At 32.9% G+C, this 18809-nt stretch overlaps 1 protein-coding gene across 1 annotated transcript in view; it reads right to left on the bottom strand.

The window, feature by feature from the left end:
• LOC143241720 (voltage-dependent calcium channel subunit alpha-2/delta-2-like) overlaps positions 1–18809 on the bottom strand; it is a 32638-nt gene that overhangs the window by 3650 nt on the left and 10179 nt on the right. The window contains exons 6-11 of the mRNA XM_076484946.1: positions 15626–15639; positions 12670–12742; positions 12186–12247; positions 8093–8163; positions 6656–6704; positions 1926–2014 (exon numbers count right to left, since the gene is read on the bottom strand). Of these exons, the coding sequence (XP_076341061.1) occupies positions 1926–2014; positions 6656–6704; positions 8093–8163; positions 12186–12247; positions 12670–12742; positions 15626–15639 (358 nt within the window). The remainder of the gene's footprint in view (positions 1–1925; positions 2015–6655; positions 6705–8092; positions 8164–12185; positions 12248–12669; positions 12743–15625; positions 15640–18809) is intronic.

Raw genomic sequence — 18809 nt, 5'->3', positions numbered from 1 at the left:
ACCTGTAGTTTTTTAAGTGGCAACTCTTTTAATAATTTACCCAAATGTGTAGAAATAACTCTATTTAAAAACCATTTATGTGGCACCTTGTCAAATGCTTTTTTAAAATCCAGATACACCAAGTCTGCACTCTTACATGAGCAGTAACCATTTTGAAGGATGTCAAAACAATGTTGTCAATGCAATAAAATCAAAATTTTGTCAAATGACTTTTGAAGCATCTTTAACAGACTTTCCAAAACTTTTCCCATGATTAACTTAAGACGAATGGGCCTATAATTACTGGGACAACTTTTATTATCTTCCTTTCAGATAGGAGTGACATTAGCTAATTTCCAATTTGTTGGTACTTTTCCACTATTAAGGGACTTGTAAAGATTGTGGCTTCCAATCTTTAAAACCCTCAGGGATGTATTATGTGGTACAAGAACCTTAACAATACTTTAACTTTCCAGTCTTATTTTAACCAGCTCAGAATTTATGCAGTCGTCTTGTTCAACTTTGTTTTCATCTGTCGATTGTTCAAGATGAGGAACACTGCTTAGGACGTATTAGCAAAACTAAAGAAAGCAGAATTTAATAACCCAGCCATCAGACAGAAGCCTTCCTTTATCATCTGTCCACATTCTAATATTTTAAAAACTTCCTTTATCATCTCTCAAGGCCTGTCCATATTCTAACATTTTAAAATAATGTTACTCTTCCTTTTATGTCTTCATTCAACCTTTTCTCACACATCCTTTGTGTTTTAATTTACTGTTTGACCAACTTTACTGATCTTCTATAATTGTTTTCAAATCTCTATAATACCATTCAATCTAAATCTCATAAATTTGTGATGATTTTCTTTAATTTTATCTCTTATACTCTTTGTGAACCAATTTGGTTATTTAATTACAGCCACCATATTCTTTTGTAAGTAATATATTTGTTTTGAATATTGAAATATTTTTCATATTTGCTCAGTGTCTCAAATAACTCAGCAGCCAAATTTACAACAGGTAATTCTTGCTGCATTCTTTACAAGTTTGCTTTTGAAATTTGAAATCAAAATATCATTATTCCTGTTTTCCATACACAGCAAAACATCAAACCCTAATACAACAACGATCACTTGTAACTAGGTGTTCCCCAATTTCCACCATCTCAACTATTTCCATATTAAGAGTTAACAATAAATTTAAAATAGTATTATTTCCAGTTGGTGAAGAAATCCATCTTGAACTGTTTCCAGAAACCTTCCTTCCACATGGCTTGTCTGTAACATTTCCCAATCAATGTCTGGAGTTAGAATCACCCACAATTATGACTTTATTAACAGATGAAATCTTACTCCCACTAATTTCATCAGTTTCAACTGGTATAACAAATTCCTACTAAGAGCAAATTCTTCCCTTGTTCATCCATTAACAGAAACCAAATACATTTGTATTCTTACTATTATTCTTAATATTCTCAACTTCAACTTGATGTAACTCACACTTTATATACAGAGCCACTCCTCCCCATCTCTTTACTACTTTGTCCTTATTAAATAATCTATAAATGTATATTTCAAATAAATTTCTGTTATAAAAATAACAAATGCAACCACACCAGTTTCAGAAGCTAAATTATTTTCTAGGTTTAAGATATCGATGTATTCAGAAAACTTTGGTATGTTAGTATGTTCAAATCCAAGTGATCACTAGATGCCTTTAGTCAGGTTCAAGGTAGGGTTAAAATTAGTGTAAATAAGAATATTAACAAATCATTTGTAGCTAATAAGTAAAACTGTTTCAAAACAATTAATTTACATTTTTTGGCCAAAACAAGAACAAAAATAAAAATGGTGGGAAGAAATGTTTTGTTTATTTCAATTATTATCTTCATTCTTATTACTTAAATGGTATTTTGAAAGAAAAAAACTGAAAGTTTCATCTTACATTTACTAGGTTGGCTTTTCAATGTAGCTGAAAGATTCTGCTGAGCTACAGTTTGGTTGCCTTCTATGATTTCATCCCAACAGAAGGGCCTGTTTTCCAAATATAATTAATACTTAAAGATGGATTTAAGCAAAACATGCACTTATACTTATAATATATATATGATATATAATATGATATATGATATATATATATATATATATATATATATATATAATATGATATATATGATACATATTATATAATATATATATGATATATAATACTATGATATATATATGATATATATATATATGATATATAATATGATATATGCTCTCATATAATTTTCCCTTACTTCCCACCACTTCTGCCATTATTTTATTTTTATCTTTATAAATACTGGTTAGATGTTTTACAATTTTTATCACTCTTTGGTGCCTAACTAAACCTGGCACCACATCTCTTGGTTATGACTGGCTAGTTCTGAAGGCTAACTCACATTGAATATACAGTTTATGTGACTCTGACATTCATGCCTATACATTTCATTTCAGTTATTAAACATAACCCTTTAGTCTCTTGAACAAGAACAGTGAATAGCTCTCAAGTTTTAAATCTCGTCCAAAAAACGTTACAACAAAAGTGATAATATTAAAACCACCAAATGATATATATTCATTTATCATGATGTGACTTGGGTGTACAAACACAGTACTACTGACTGAGATATCATGTGTTAACATTTTCCTTATTTAAAATATATTTCAGATACTTATCTCTTTGTGTGATAAAAAACCTACAGCCTTGTGTTACTTATGTGAAGAGTTCTGTATACAACACAAGCCTTAACAATTTTTAAAATATTGTCCTATCAAATTATGAACTTATATAATATCAAGCTTTAATTCATTAACTATGCTTTCATGCCAAGTTTATTTATATAAATTTAGAAATTGAATGTAACCATATAATATGTGCACTATAATGTGATGTACTGACACTGAGAGTTAATCCTGGTATTTAACAAAACCCACATGTCTACCATAAAACAAGGTAAAATCTATCAAATAAGTGCTATCATAAACTATAGAAAATGTATCTTCACATTACATATTTCAAGAATCAATTTGACAATAACCTTAATCAAAGTTCAAACTGAAATGTTTAGAATTTATTTAAAGTCCATAAAATTAATAAAAGAAAGATTGCATTATGAATTAAAATTTTAAAATAATAGTCACACACACGTTAAGTTCTTAAAACAATATATTTTAATAGAGTTCAGAGTTCAAAGGAAAGTGAAAGCCTTTTTTTTAAAACTACTTCTCATAGGGATTACTTTTCAAGGAAGATATGTTACCCTCCTATTGGCAGAGAGCTGCTGTTTAAATCTTAAATCATCAACTGATGCTGCTATCTACAACATTTCCACTGTTGATTATGTAACAGACTGCACAATATACATGGACTGGGAGCTTGGTTTCTAAACAGAACTTTTCACAGTAACAGTATTTGATCTTTGTTGTGTACAAGTATACGTTCCTGAAATATACTCACCTATACTCACAGTTCACAACACATTTATTTATAACACTGTTAACAACTGACACTCAATGTGTAAATGATAGTAAATTATCATACCGTTAATGACTGACACTCAGGGTGTACAAGATATTTACTTATCATACTGTTAACAACTGACATTCAGGGTGTACAAAATATTTTCTTGTTACACCGTTAACAAATGACATTCACCGTGTACAAGATATTTACTTGTTACACTGTTAACAAATGACATACAGGGTGTAAAAGATATTAAATTATCACACTGTTAAGAAATGACATTCAGGGTGTACAAGATATTAAATTATCACACTGTTAACAAATGACATTTAGGGTGTACAAGATATTTACTTATCATACTGTTAACAACTGACACTCAGGGTGTATAAGGTATTTACTTATTACACTGTTAACAGCTGATACTCATTATATATGTAAAAACAGCTGATATGGGTAAAGAAAGCACTGGAAAAGCCAACAATGTTTCGACCTTCTTTGGTCATCATCAGGTTTACAAAGAAAGAACGGTTACTGACCAAGAGCTGACCAAATGTTTGAAGGCATTTGTGTAATTGAGTGTAGGAATGTAGAGGGCATGCTTAGATGTTGGATATATTTATTAATATAGGTATAAAGGTATTCCTTTGTATTGGTTTATTTTGGGCTTGAGTTGTTGTATAAGTAAGGCTTCTTTAATTTTGCATTTGTTTATGTTTGTTTATTTAGCATTTGAGTGTTTTCTATGGTTATGTTGTGTTTATATGACTTGGAGTGTTCAAAAACGTGTGAAAGTGACTTTTTGTGTTTTCTGAATCTGGTTTCCATTTTTCTACTTGTTTCTCAATAAAGAAGTCATAGCAGTTATCACATTGTATTTTATAAATAATGTTGGTGTGGTGTTTGTCAGTGTAGTTTTTACATAGTATAGACCTTAGTTTTGTACCTGGTTTTTGAATAAATTTGGTATTAACTGGGATGTCATATTTTGTTACTAGTTTTTCCCAAATGTTGGCTATATTTCTGCTGATGTCGAAATGTATGACATGCAGCCGATATGGTTTCCTGATTTTTTAAATCCTGGGGTATATTTACTTTTGTTAGTTGATTTTACTTTTTGTCTAGGTGTGTGCGTATAATGTTGTGTATGGTTTGTGGAGGAAATGTGTTGCTGTTGATGAAGTATTGTTTTAATTTGTCTAATTTGTCGTTAATTTTATCTGGTGAGCATAATTTTATGGTTGTTTATTTAATTTCTTAGTATGTTGAGTTTTGTTTTGTTTCATGTGCTGAGTCCCAAGGAATGTATAGTCCAGCATGGGCGATATTTTGGTGGATTCCTGCTTTAAAATTGTGTATCGGTACTTGTAATTTTGAGGTTAAGAATTTTGATTGCTTTCTTCCTGTTCACATGTGAGATTAATGTTGGGATATATAGAGTTAATGTGATTGAAAAAATTAATTAAAGTGTGTGTTCTTTAGATGTAAATCCCTCAGTCGTGTCATCTACATATCTGTACTAATATAGTGGTGGATGCAATGGTATGTTAATTGCTTGCATTTCAACTTGTGTCATAAAAATATTGGCTAGAACTGGTGATACTGGGTTGCCCATGCTTAGGCCATTTGTTTGTATATAGTTATGGTTGTTGAACAAGAAGTTTGTTTTCATCGTGGTGAATTCTATGAAGGTTGCTAACTGGTTGCTGGGAATGTCTATTGATGAGTTAGGGTCGTGGATATAAAGTTTTAAGGCTATCTTGTAGGTTTTAGTGGTTGGGACTTCTGTAAAGAGGATATGACATTAAAACTGGCCATTAAGGCTTCATGATTAAGTTGATTAAGGGTTGAAATCGGGTGACTGTGATGGCCACTCCAGAACGCTTATATGGTTCCTCTGCAACCAGTATCGCACATATTTCGATGTGTGTTTAGGGTCATTGCGTGCTGGAAGATCCAACGACGCCCAAGCCGCATGTTCCGAGCATCATTCTAGATATAAGTGCCTAATATATCAACGCATTCTTCTTTTTTTTTCATGATTATATTGATGCAGCGAAGGCTGTCTACACCAGAAGAGCTGAAGAAACCCCATAGCATGATCGAGCCACCTTTGTGTTTAACTGTAGGGACGGTGTTCTTTGGAAGATTTCGCTCTCCTTCTTATGGAAAATATGGTGAACATCATTGTGGCCGAAAAGCTCTATTTTAGTCTTGGTTGACCAAAGAATACTCTTCCAATAGGTAAAGGGTTTATCTACATACTTTCTTGCATACCTCAATCGTGTTTTTTAAATGAACAGGCTTTAAATATGGAGTTCTAACGAGGATGGCATGGTTTGAACCCAGGAGAGCATAACATGTTCATAGCTGTAGAGGTGCTTACTTCAACCCCATTTTCCATTACCAGTTATGTCATTACGTGTTAAATGAGAGTTCCTACTAACTTCTCTGAAAACCTTCCTCTTGGTTCTCTGGAATTTTGGTGGAGCATCCGGAACGAGGGAGGTTAGAAGTTGATCCTGTAAGCTTAAACTTAGCAATTATGCTTTGAACAGTAGATTTCGGCTCATTAAGTTGTACAGCAATACCGAAAAGGAACACACGAGACTTGTATTTTACAATAATTCAGTTCTTTAAATCACTGGACTGTTGTTTCCTGTTTGCCATGATGATCAAACAGATAATGACAGAGACGGCACTAAGTTGCCGGAAGTATATTTTTTGCTGGCTAAATTCCAATAATTATGAACCCAGTGTCTAGTTCTGGAACGATATAATGTAGTTTATTCGCCAAACTAAACAAAATATTTACAGGAATATCAGTTTTTTCACACGTTCTAAACTGTACAAACACTTTCTGCTCCTCCTATTTTTGGTTATTTGTTTATAAACAGTTTATTTGTCGTTTAATTTACATAAAAATTTATGTAGATGTGTGTTAGTATGATATTAATGATATATTATACTTCTGGTAGCCTACTCGTGATGCTTTTTTGAGTGATGAGCAAAACCACTTGGGACGAGGGTACAAACATTTTCTGTCATAACTCTACAAGATATTTACTTATCACACTGTTAAGAACTTACTTTCAGGGTGTACAAGATATTTTCTTATCATACTGTTAACAATTTACATTCAAGGTATACAAGATATTTATTTACCACACTATTAACTATTTACGTACCAAGGTGATATTAACACTCCTTCCTTTTCTGCTTCATTTAGGTCCTGTCCTAAGTACACCAAGAGATATCATTATATTAATAAAATAATTCAAAAAACTGATCAGTTAAGAATACTGTGTAAAGACACAAAAATCAACATACACATTTGTAAGAACTATTAATTTAAAAAATACAAGTGTAGCATTAAAACATTTACATACTTGTTACATAAAGTAATCATTATAGAAATATGAAAGTCGTATTTCATTAGTAGAATAAGGTTTAATTGGTTAGATTTAATAGCAAAATAAAAAGAAAGATTTTAAGCATTATAATGAATTACAAAAACACTGTTTCCACTTGTTCATTCCAGGTTGATTTAATTTAATTTTAGTAAACAGTCTTTAAAACTGTTGTATGCTACTGACATATAAATTATTCTTCATACTTTCAGTAAACACAGTCTTTAAAACTGTCATATGCCACTGACATATAGATTATCGTTCATACTTTTAGTAAACACACAGTCATTAAAACTTTCATACGCCACTGACATGTAGATTACTGTTCATACTTTTAGTAAACAAACAGTCTTTAAAACTGTCGTATGCCACTGACATATAGATTATTGTTCATACATTTAATAAACACACAGTCTTTAAAACTGTCGTATACCACTGACATATAGATTATTGTTCATACTTTTAATAAACACACAGTCATTAAAACTGTCATATAGATGACATGTAGATTATTGTTCATACTTTTAGTAAACACACAGTTTTTAAAACTGTCGTATGCCACTGGCATATAGATTATTGTTAATATTCTCAGTAAACATACAGTATTTAAAACTACCTTAGACATAATGATCCTGACGGTAAAACTTTAATCAGATAGAATATAAAACACAGTAATCTTTTTGAGAATTCATGTGAGTAGTATCTAAAAGCTGTTTCTTACCCATGTGTTGTGCATGTGATCATACTGTGACTGATGAATATTTTTGTTAAAATTCAATATGTTTGTTGGTGTGAGATGCTTAGAAATCTGACATGGTTAAGTCTGAAGCTCATTAACATGTATTCCTTAGTGATATCATATGGTTAGGTGTACAATCCCACTGGTGTGAGATCCTTAGAAATCTGACATGGTTAAGTCGGAAGCTCATTAACATGTATTCCTTAGTGATATCATATGGTTAGGTGTACAATCCCACTTGTGTGAGATCCTTAGTAATCTGACACGGTTAGATATATAATACCATTAGTGCAAGTTCTTCAGTAATTTGATATGGTTAGATATACAATGGCATCAGTGTAAGCTCTTTAATAATCTAATATGGTTTGAAGTGTGTTATTAATTTTAGCAAATGATATTGTTAATATACAGGAAATACAATACTGTTTCTTTCTCATACATTCGCTAGTTGGTTTAACAATCACAGTTTAAATTACCTCCTTTTGTCAAATTCATTCCTTTTGCCTCTAAGTGGAAGTTTCTGTTTTCAGGAAGCACTATTGCCACACTATTGAATAAAAAATAGTAACCATAAACTTGAAACAATCTTTTAGAAATCATATTATTAAAAAAACTATACAGAATGATATATTAAAAAATAATATCAAAAACATTACCAAGCTGAAGAATTTCACCACAGAAGAGTATAAATAAACTGTTGAACTTTAATTAGTTTTACAACTCAACTTTTGCTAGAATTGAAATGTAGACTAATTAGGTTCCATTAAACTTAATTAACATTGTAACAGAAACTTACAGCCTAATCTTAGCTGTTCTCCTTATTTCTGGTTACTTAAGAGAAAATGAGATGTGTAACACTTTTCTAAACACTGATAACTGCTGTAAAAACACAACCTTCTAAACAACAGGTGTTACTGTGTGCTGTATAGTACCTGTCTAAACACTGATAACTGGATGATAAAATACACATATATATGTAAAAATGGCTGGTATGGGTAGAGAAAGCACTCAAGGAGAAAACAACGTTCGACCTTCTTTGGTCATTGTCAGGTTCACAAAGAAAGAAAGGATTAGTGACTGGTAGCTGACCACAAGTTTGAAGGCAGCTGTGTAATTGAGTATAGGAATGTAGAGGATGTGCTTAGATGTTTCATTATATTTATTAATATACATATAAAGATGTTCCTTTGTATTGGTTTATTTTGGGCTTGAGTAGTTGTATAAGAAAGGCTTCTTTAATTTTGCATTTATTTATGTTAGTTTCTTTATTTAGTATTTGGGCATTTTCTATGGTTATGTTGTGCTGATTTGATTTGCAGTGTTTAAAAACGTGTGAAGGTGATTTTTTGTGTTCTGTGAATCTGGTTTCCATTTTTCTACTTGTTTCTCCAACATAGAAGTCGTGGCAGTTATCACATTGTATTTTATAAATAATGTTGGTGTGGTGTTTGTCAGTGTAGTTTTTACATAGTGTAAACCTTAGTTTTGTGCCTGGTTTTTGAATAAATTTGGTATTAACTGAGATGTCATATTTTGTTACCAGTTTTTGCCAAATGTTGGTTATTTTTCTGCTGATGTTGGGAATATATGATATGCAGCCATATATGGTTTTGTGATTTTTTAAATCGTGGGGTATATTTACTTTTGTTAGTTAATTTTGCTATTTATCTAGGTGTGTGCATGTAATGTTTTCTACGGTTTGTGGAGAAAACTTATTGATTTTTATAAATTACTGTTTTATTTTGTCTAATTTGTCATTAATTTTATCTGGTGAGCATAGTTTTATGGTTGTGTTTATTTGGTTTCTTAGTATGTTGAGTTTTTATTTGTTTCATGTGCTGAGTCCCAAGGAATGTATAGTCCAGTATGGATGATTTTTCGGTGGACTTCTGTTTAAAATTGTGTATTGGTTCTTGTAATTTTGAGGTGAAGAAATGATATTTGATTGCTTTCTTCCTGTTCACATGTGAAGCTAATGTTGAGATGTATAGAGTTAATGTGATTGAAAAAATTAAGTGTGTGTTCTGTAGATGTGAATCCTGCAATCGTGTCATCTACATATCTGTACCAGTATAGTGGTGGATGTAATGCTGTAGGCAGGTTGGTGTTTCGAGAAAATTCAATGTACAGCATGTACCATGGCCTGGATTTTACATTCTATGGCTCGTGATTTCTGGTTGAATGGTTGTCAATGCCGTGAGGAACACAGAGAAAAGGCTGACAGGACTTTTAGGGCAGGAACATCGAACTTTAATTTCAGTGTTCTATGGTTGACATATATATACTTGATCAGCAGGTGTAGAGGGCTGATGAGATTCACTGCCCAATGAAACCAAGGGTCCTGGAATGGTCCCTGCCTTGGCTTGCATGAACGCTTGTAGTGGCATAAGGTGCAGCGGTAAACCATCAAGACTGGTGGTGTAACTGACATAGTTTGTCCTGCTTGAACAGCATGATAGCAGAGATATCAGCGTCTTGGTTGCTCGGTGAGTAGTGTGACGACACCACCACCCTGTGTTTAGCAGTGTTATTTATATGATCCAGTTACCAGTGTCTAAACAGGTATTATACAACACACAGTAACACCTGTTGTCTAGAAGGTTGTGTATTCCTGTATCACACGCTCTGTTTAGACACTGGTAACTGGATCATATAAATAACACAACCTGCTAAACACAGGGTGGTCAGTGTCGGACGTCCACACTACTCACCGAGCAACCAAGACGTGCTGATATCTCTGCTATCATGCTGTTCAAGACGCAAGGACAAACTATGTCAGTTACACCACCAGTCTTGATGGTTTACCGCTGCACCTTATGCCACTACAAGTTGCCACGCTCATCGCCCAAGCCAAGGCAGGGGCAACCATCAACCCTTCCAGGACCCGAATCCTTCATTGGGCAGAATTCTCATCCAGCCCTCTACACCTGCTGATCAAGTATATATATGTCAACCATAGAACACTGAAATTAAAGTTCGATGTTCCTGCCCTAAAAGTCCTGTCAGCCTTTTCTCTGTGTTCCTCACGGGCATTGACCCAACCATTCAACCAGAAAAAATCAAACGAGCCATAGAATGTAAAATCCAGGCCATGGTACATGCTGTACATTGAATTTTCTCGAAACACCAACCTGCCTACTTACTTCATGAAGATAGTGACAACCTCGAAGTATAGTGTTGACTGTGTTTTACTTAATGGGTGTTACTATCACATATTTCACTTCAGTGCCAAACACCCGTATTGCTGACCTCTCGACTTGTGGTCTAATAAATTGCCCAGACAATCAGTGAACAACTTTCAACTGTAAACTACAGAAATACTGATAAGTCCAGAACCAACCAGGAAAAACAAGAAAGCAGATTCAGGCAACTCAACTTCGATGCTGACAACATCCACTGCTAGCAACATGTCAAGACTTAACAATCCAAAGAAGACAAGCTATAGTTCCTGCCAGACCTCAGTTCCAGCTTCATGGAACACAACCACCAACCAGACTCAGACCATTCACTTTACAACTATCGATGTGTTAGTTCAAACAGAGAACCAGTCCACAATCACTCAGAAGACACAAATGAAAATTGCAAGAAGAAACAAATCATCCCAGACGGACAAAGAACAATTTCCCGAAGAAAAACAGCAAGTTAACTCACCACCAGACTCATGTTTTTCTCCATCAACTCTGGGCATCAGGTGTGAATGCAAGTTCAACCTGAAGTTCCTACCTGTTCTACAGCTAGTAGTTTTCCAAGTTACAACCAGCCACTTCTATACTTTTGCCTTAATCCACTTGCTTCCTTTTTCATTCTAAAATGTATTAATAATCATGATTTTTCTTTCCAGATACTTTTGGGCACGATCTAAGTCAAGTTTTTGGCTCACAGGCCATGAAAGTGGGTTTTTTCGGGGTACTTCTGTTCCCAACCTCACCCCCCACACCCACCTAAATCTCTGGTATTGGATCTTTAGATTCCAGCCAAAGCAACGTCCTTGCCTGGCCCCGAGTGGTGCCGTTTGAGTTAATGTTTCATATCTTCAGGCTATTCTGATAATGGGCTCTGGCATGGCTTACTTCCCTTATGCCTCCTTTGTCTCACTCTCTCCTTTCTTGTGCGTCAGTTTCAGTACTGTCCTACCTCACTTCATCACCTTAAACAAGCCAAAGAAAAACAGGTAAACACCCAGTTTAATAATCTTTCACATGAGGGGACGAAGAGGAATTACAACGTTCCTAACCACCCCTTTGGGGAGAGAATTCATCAGACTTCTCTCTCTAAACTAAACCCCTGCCAAGTTTGTTTACTGTGTGTTGTATAGCCTGTCTAAACACTGATATCTGGATCATATAAATGCACAACCTTCTAAACAACAAATATCATTTTTACACATGTGCAAGGTGATTGCAAAACACAAAAACAATATAAAGAGATTCACACAACTCTTTGGTTAGTAAAGTTTTTCACACATCTTGTTAGCAATGCTAACATTCCTTTTGAAGTGATACATATATGAATTATCATATACACACTGTTTGAACAAATGGAATTTTGTTAAAATTAGATTTTACTCACCTGAAGGTAGTTTGATCAACTGGAGTGTAGTAATATCTTAATCGTTGTGGAATAATGCATTTCTATAAAGAAATATGACCAACATTAACTTACAAAAGATGTGAGGGGGCTGCTAAAACACATAAAACAAATTAAGTCAGGTTAATTCAACCAAACCTTCGTACTAAACCTAAACTATCACCTAAATCTATAATGTAATTGTGATTCCATTATAAACAGAACTTATTCAAAATGTAAAAGTGGTCAGCTGTTCTGCAATCACACAGTAATAATGAAATATTATATGAGGACAATATATATTGAAGAAAGTAAAATTACCATTAGTCAACACTGAAAACAAAAGTTAAAAAAGAAATTTAAATTTAAACAAAGATATAATAGTGTAAAACTAACAGTGGAAGAAAAACAGAAAAAAATCACTATTTTTAACTTGTATTTAATTCATATATACTAATAAAAATGTATTTATTTAATAAACACTCACTTTGTCCAACATCTTGATATAAACATCTAATGTAGCATTTCCTGATCTACGATCAATCATGTTATTACTGAACCTGTGAAATCATAGAAGATTTATGTCAATAATGTTATTAGAAACACATTGAATCATAGAAGATTAGAAACACACTGAATCATAGCAACCTTATGTCAGTCATGTTATCAGAAACCTCTTGAATCATAGCAACTTTATATCAATCATATTATTATTAACTTGTAGAATCATAGCAACTTTATATCAACCATAGTATTATTAACTTGTAGAATCATAACAACTTTATATCAATCATATTATTATTAACTTGTAGAATCATAGCAACTTTATATTAATCATATTATTATTAACTTGTAGAATCAAAGCAACTTTATATTAATCATATTATTATTAACTTGTAGAATCAAAGCAACTTTATATCAATCATATTATTATTAACTTGCAGAATCAAAGCAACTTTATATTAATCATATTATTAACTTGCAGAATCAAAGCAACTTTATATTAATCATATTATTATTAACTTGTCGAATCAAAGCAACTTTATATTAATCATATTATTATTAACTTGTAGAATCAAAGCAACTTTATATTAATCATATTATTATTAACTTGCAGAATCATAACAACTTTATATTAATCATATTATTAACTTGTAGCATCAAAGCAACTTTATATTAATCATATTATTATTAACTTGTAGAATCAAAGCAACTTTATATTAATCATATTATTATTAACTTGTAGAATCAAAGCAACTTTATATTAATCATATTATTATTAACTTGTAGAATCAAAGCAACTTTATATTAATCATATTATTATTAACTTGTAGATCAAAGCAACTTTATATTAATCATATTATTATTAACTTGTAGAATCAAAGCAACTTTATATCAACCATATTATTATTAACTTGTAGAATCAAAGCAACTTTATATTAATCATATTATTATTAACTTGTAGAATCAAAGCAACTTTATATTAATCATATTATTATTAACTTGTAGAATCAAAGCAACTTTATATTAATCATATTATTATTAACTTGTAGAATCAAAGCAACTTTATATTAATCATATTATTATTAACTTGCAGAATCATAACAACTTTATATTAATCATATTATTATTAACTTGTAGCATCAAAGCAACTTTATATTAATTATATTATTATTAACTTGTAGAATCATAGCAACTCTGTATCAATCATATTATTATTAACTTGTAGAATCATAGCAACTTTATATCAATCATATTATTATTAAACTTGTAGAATCATAGCAACTTTATATCAATCATATTATTACTAATTTTAGAATAATAGCAAATTTACCTCAGTTATATTATTATAAACCTGTGAAATCATAGGAGCTTAGTGTCTCAAATCTTCTCATACTCAGGATTATGGTGTCATAAACCTTACCTTAATCAGAGTTAACATCTAAAATGTTATATGGTTAGGCTTAGCAGTGAATTAAATGTAACTACAGATAATCTTGCATATAAAATGCATTAGAAGTATACAAAACTAAAATTTATGTATGTATGCCAGGACCAAATTGCATTTTCATTCTGAATTCTGGTTACCTGTAATAATATAATGTCTTGGAACAACATGAAACCTATACCTAAACTAAAACTATTAAAGAAATGAATTTTAAAAAGATGTTAAAAGTCAGCCATTATGATTCATATAATTATCAAGTTTTCCCTTACTCTCATTTAAATTTACTGCATCTACAACATTAAAAGGCAATCCATACCAAATACCAACTGCCAAAATAGTCTCAGATGAAGTTTACTCCTACCTTGCCAAAGTTTATATTTTTGCCCCATTGCACTATTATTATTTCTTTTAAGTATAAAAATAATGCATAAACCCTACCAATTATTCATGACCAATGTCAATTAATTATGAACACTGCCAAATAATCATGAACACTACCAATTAATGATGACTACTATCAAATAATCATGACCACTACGAGTTAATCATGAACACTGCCAATTAATCATAAACACTACGAATTAATCATGAAAAATACAAATTAATCATGACCATTGCCAATTAATCATAAACACCACCAAATAATCATAAATACTACCAATTAATTATGAACAATACCAGTTAATCATGAACACTGCCAATTAATCATGACCACTAAGGATTACTCATGAACACTATGAATTTACAATGAACACTGCCAAATAATCATGAACACTACGAATTAATCATGAACACTGCCAATTAATCATGAACACTATGAATTAATCACGAACACCACCAAATAATCATAAATACTACCAATTAATTATGAACACTGCCAATTAATCATGACCACTAAGGATTACTCATGAATACTATGAATTTACAATGAACACTGCCAATTAATCATGACCACTAAGGATTACTCATGAATACTATGAATTTACAATGAACACTGCCAATTAATCATGAACACTGCCAATTAATCATGAACAATACCAAATAATCATAAACACTACCAATTAATTATGAACAATACCAATTAATCATGAACAATACCAATTAATCATGAACAATACCAATTAATCATGAACAATACCAGTTAATCATGAACATTACCAATTCCCTTTAAAACATTAAATGCTTCAATGAGATCTTCAATAACTTCTTTTTCAAGAGAAGACAATCAGAGAGAATTTCCACCTATCCTGGTATGACAGCCCCTCCATCCCATGCACCATTATAGTAATTGTTATTTGAACTCTTACCAACAATTCAATGTCTTTCCTAAGGTGATAAGCCCAAAACTGAACACAATATTCCAGTGTGGCTGAACTAGTGACCTATAATTTATGTCATATAAAAAACTTGATACAGTAATGCTGGTCTTACTAATAATCAGTATAAAGATACAATACACACAATTCCTTATTTGTTTCTATCCTTATGAACATACTTTTCCACCCTTTGCTGAACACAAAACAAAATTTACAATGCAACAGCCTCAACATACATATAAGTTTTATTTTAATGTTACATCAATAGGTACTATAATGTAAAAATAGCTGAAAGGATTACTATCAGCCAAGAAACTGATTTATAAGAAATAAAACTTGAAATTTAATTCATAAGATTCCTATCATTAATCTTACAATACCTTTATTGTTAATTTACCTCATAATATCTTTGTTGTTAATTTACCTCAATAATATCTTTGTTGTTAATTAACCACAATAAATTATTTAATTTATCATAATAAATTGTTTGTTATTAATTCACATCAATAAATTCTTTGTTACTAATCTACTTCAATAACATCTTTACTCTTAATTACCTCATAATATCTTTATTATTAATTTACCTTAATATATGTTTTGTTAACTTACCTCATAATATCTTTGTTATTATTTTATGTTAATAATATCTTTCTTGTTAATTTACCTCAATAATATCTTTGTGATTAACTTACCTCAATAATATCTTTGTTGTTAATTTACCACAATTATATCCTTGTGATTAACTTACCTCAATAATATCTTTGTTATTAATTTACAACAATATCTTTGAGATTATGGTTGGTTGGTTTGGTGTTTTATAGCACAAACCAACTAGGCTATCTGTGTCAAACATCTGGTAAAAAGTTAAAATTAAAGTAAAATTATTAAAATTCATGAAAGGAAATTAAAGTAAAACAAAACAAAGTTTAATTTTTGAATTAAAAACATGAATAGCATTAAATCCAATCTTTATATCTACTTTACAGTAGTAAGAGAAAAACTACAGTAGTAGAAGTTGTAAAGTGCTTTCTGTAGCAAATTTGCAATTATCATAACTCACCAATATCAAAGAATACTGATACAAGATGTTGTCGTTTGAGAAAGAAAAACCTCACTGATTGATGTTTCAAGTTGAATTAGGTGATCCATGGTGGAATGCTGTCATCGGAACCCACACTGGCTGGATGAGAGGAGGTTGTTTGATTTGAAAAACCAAACAAAATGAGCATTAACCATCCTCTCTAAGGTCTTACAGAGATAGCTCATCAAAGCAACTGGAATGGTTGTTTGGAGGCACCTTGGGATCCTTCCAAGCTTAGAGGAAGTTGGACAATAGCCCAGAACCAGGCATCAGAAAAAACATTCTCCTGCCAGATCCTGATAAAAACAAGCAGAAGAGAAGCAGGAGATAGGTGTCATTCAGCATCTCATAGTGTACATCATCAGGTCCAACAGATGTACTGCCAGACCAAAGAAGGGCCAATTTGAGTTCCTCCAGTGTAAAGGGATGATTATAGTCATAGAGACAATCAGTTCTAAAGGAAATAGGTGGCTACTCTGCCCGAGTCTTGATTACTAAGAAGGTGGAGGATGAAATAGAAGTTTTAGATACCCAGCAAAAGCTTTAACCTAGAGTACCTGTGATGCTCCAGGTATCAGCGACTTCCTGACCATCAGAGAGCAAGATCTGGAGAGGGACAAAATTATATTGCCCACTGACTTTTCGAATCTTGTCCCATATGACTTTGGAACTGGTGATAGAAGATATGCTGGTTGTGAACTTAACCCAAGATTCCTTCTGACTTTGACATCTTACTTACTGAGCATGTGCACAGGCCTGCTGGAAAGTGATGAGATGCAAGTTGTGTGGGATACCTACAAAAAGTATCCCAGGCTCGTTTTTGAGCTTTCTGTGCCATTTGGCAAGCAGGATTCCACCAAGGATGAGGATATCGTGGAAAACGTGTTGAGGTTTTAGGAATAATTGAGCAGCTGCCTGTATAATATAGTCAGTTACTGCTGCCACACAGTCGTTTATATACGGCTTAAAGACAACAGTAGGATCAAGTTCTACAAGAGCAGTGAAAGAGGGCCAGTTGGCTTGATCTAGTTTTTACTGGGGCACGCAGATTAGATGGCATCGACCATGGGCAATCTCTCTGAAAATTACAGAAAAATGATCACTGCTTCGTGGGTTATTGTTAAGCCTCCGTGAAATGTGGGAGAATAATGAAGCAGAGCAAACTGAGAGATCAGTAGCAGTAAAGGACTGACTAGGTGCATGGAAATAAGTAAAAGAACCAGCATCTGAGAGCATACGCTCTATGGAGCGACCTCTCCCATCAACATCAGTACCTCCAGAGAGGGGATATGTACATTAAAGTCTCCCAGGATTAAAAAGGGAGATGGCACCTGTTCAATGAAAGCATCAAAATCTGATTGATCATGGGTCTCTTCAGGAGACGGGCAGAGAGAACAAACAATGATGGTATGACCAAAGAAAACACGGCCTCCAAGAGTGGCAGACAAGGTAAGCACATGCCAACAGTGCCACCCCTCCATGCACTCGTCCATCACACAGCCTGCCATTTCTGTACAAAGAAAAGTGCCGAAATGTGGCTGTATCGGCAGGTTTCAGAAATGTTTCCTTTAAGAAGAGACATACAGGAATGAAGGAAGCAATCAGTGCTTTGGTGTCATTCAGATTAGAATGTAAGCCTTGACAGTTCCATTGTAGCAAGGTGGTCATTTTTATTTACATATAGGTGAATTGGGTGGAGAGCCTTTCTTTTTACAACCACATCTTTTTTCTTTATTTGATAGAGGTCTGTCGACCTCCATGGATCCTGACCTGGGTCGATTTGTCAGATCTTTGTTGTTGGAAAAGGATTCCAGAGACTGAGGACACGAACGGATGATCATTTTGCATTTTGAGGCGGGAGAAGAAGATGTATCAGAGGAAATGCCTGTACCCAGAACCAAAGGAACTGGATCTCAGGGTTTGCTGAAATGTGTGTTAGGAACAGAGATCGGTGATGAAGTTGATTCATCAATTGTTTTAACCATAGAAGTCAAAAGACTTTTCATTTGGTTTGAGAACAGAGAGATCTGTCTGTATTCCCACTGTAGTAGTGGAACAATATACAGCAGCATGTGTTTGAGATGAAGTGGTGGACAGCAACTTTTGAGCCTCAGGGTAAGTGATGTTTTGAATCATTGTCAAATGCTGCACCTCTTTTTCTACCAACCGTTTAGGACAAGAAGAAAAGTAGGATGGGTGAGAACCATTATAACTGATGCACTGAGGGTCCATTTCACACTCGTAGGCATCTTGGTCCTTGCCACCGCAAAGAGCACATGTCA

This window comes from Tachypleus tridentatus, unplaced genomic scaffold (genome assembly GCF_004210375.1).
Source record: "Tachypleus tridentatus isolate NWPU-2018 unplaced genomic scaffold, ASM421037v1 Hic_cluster_1, whole genome shotgun sequence".
NCBI classification, from domain to species: Eukaryota; Metazoa; Arthropoda; class Merostomata; order Xiphosura; family Limulidae; genus Tachypleus; species Tachypleus tridentatus.
The sequence above is the reverse complement of the archived record's forward strand: the minus strand, read 5'-3'. Positions and strand labels throughout refer to the sequence as shown.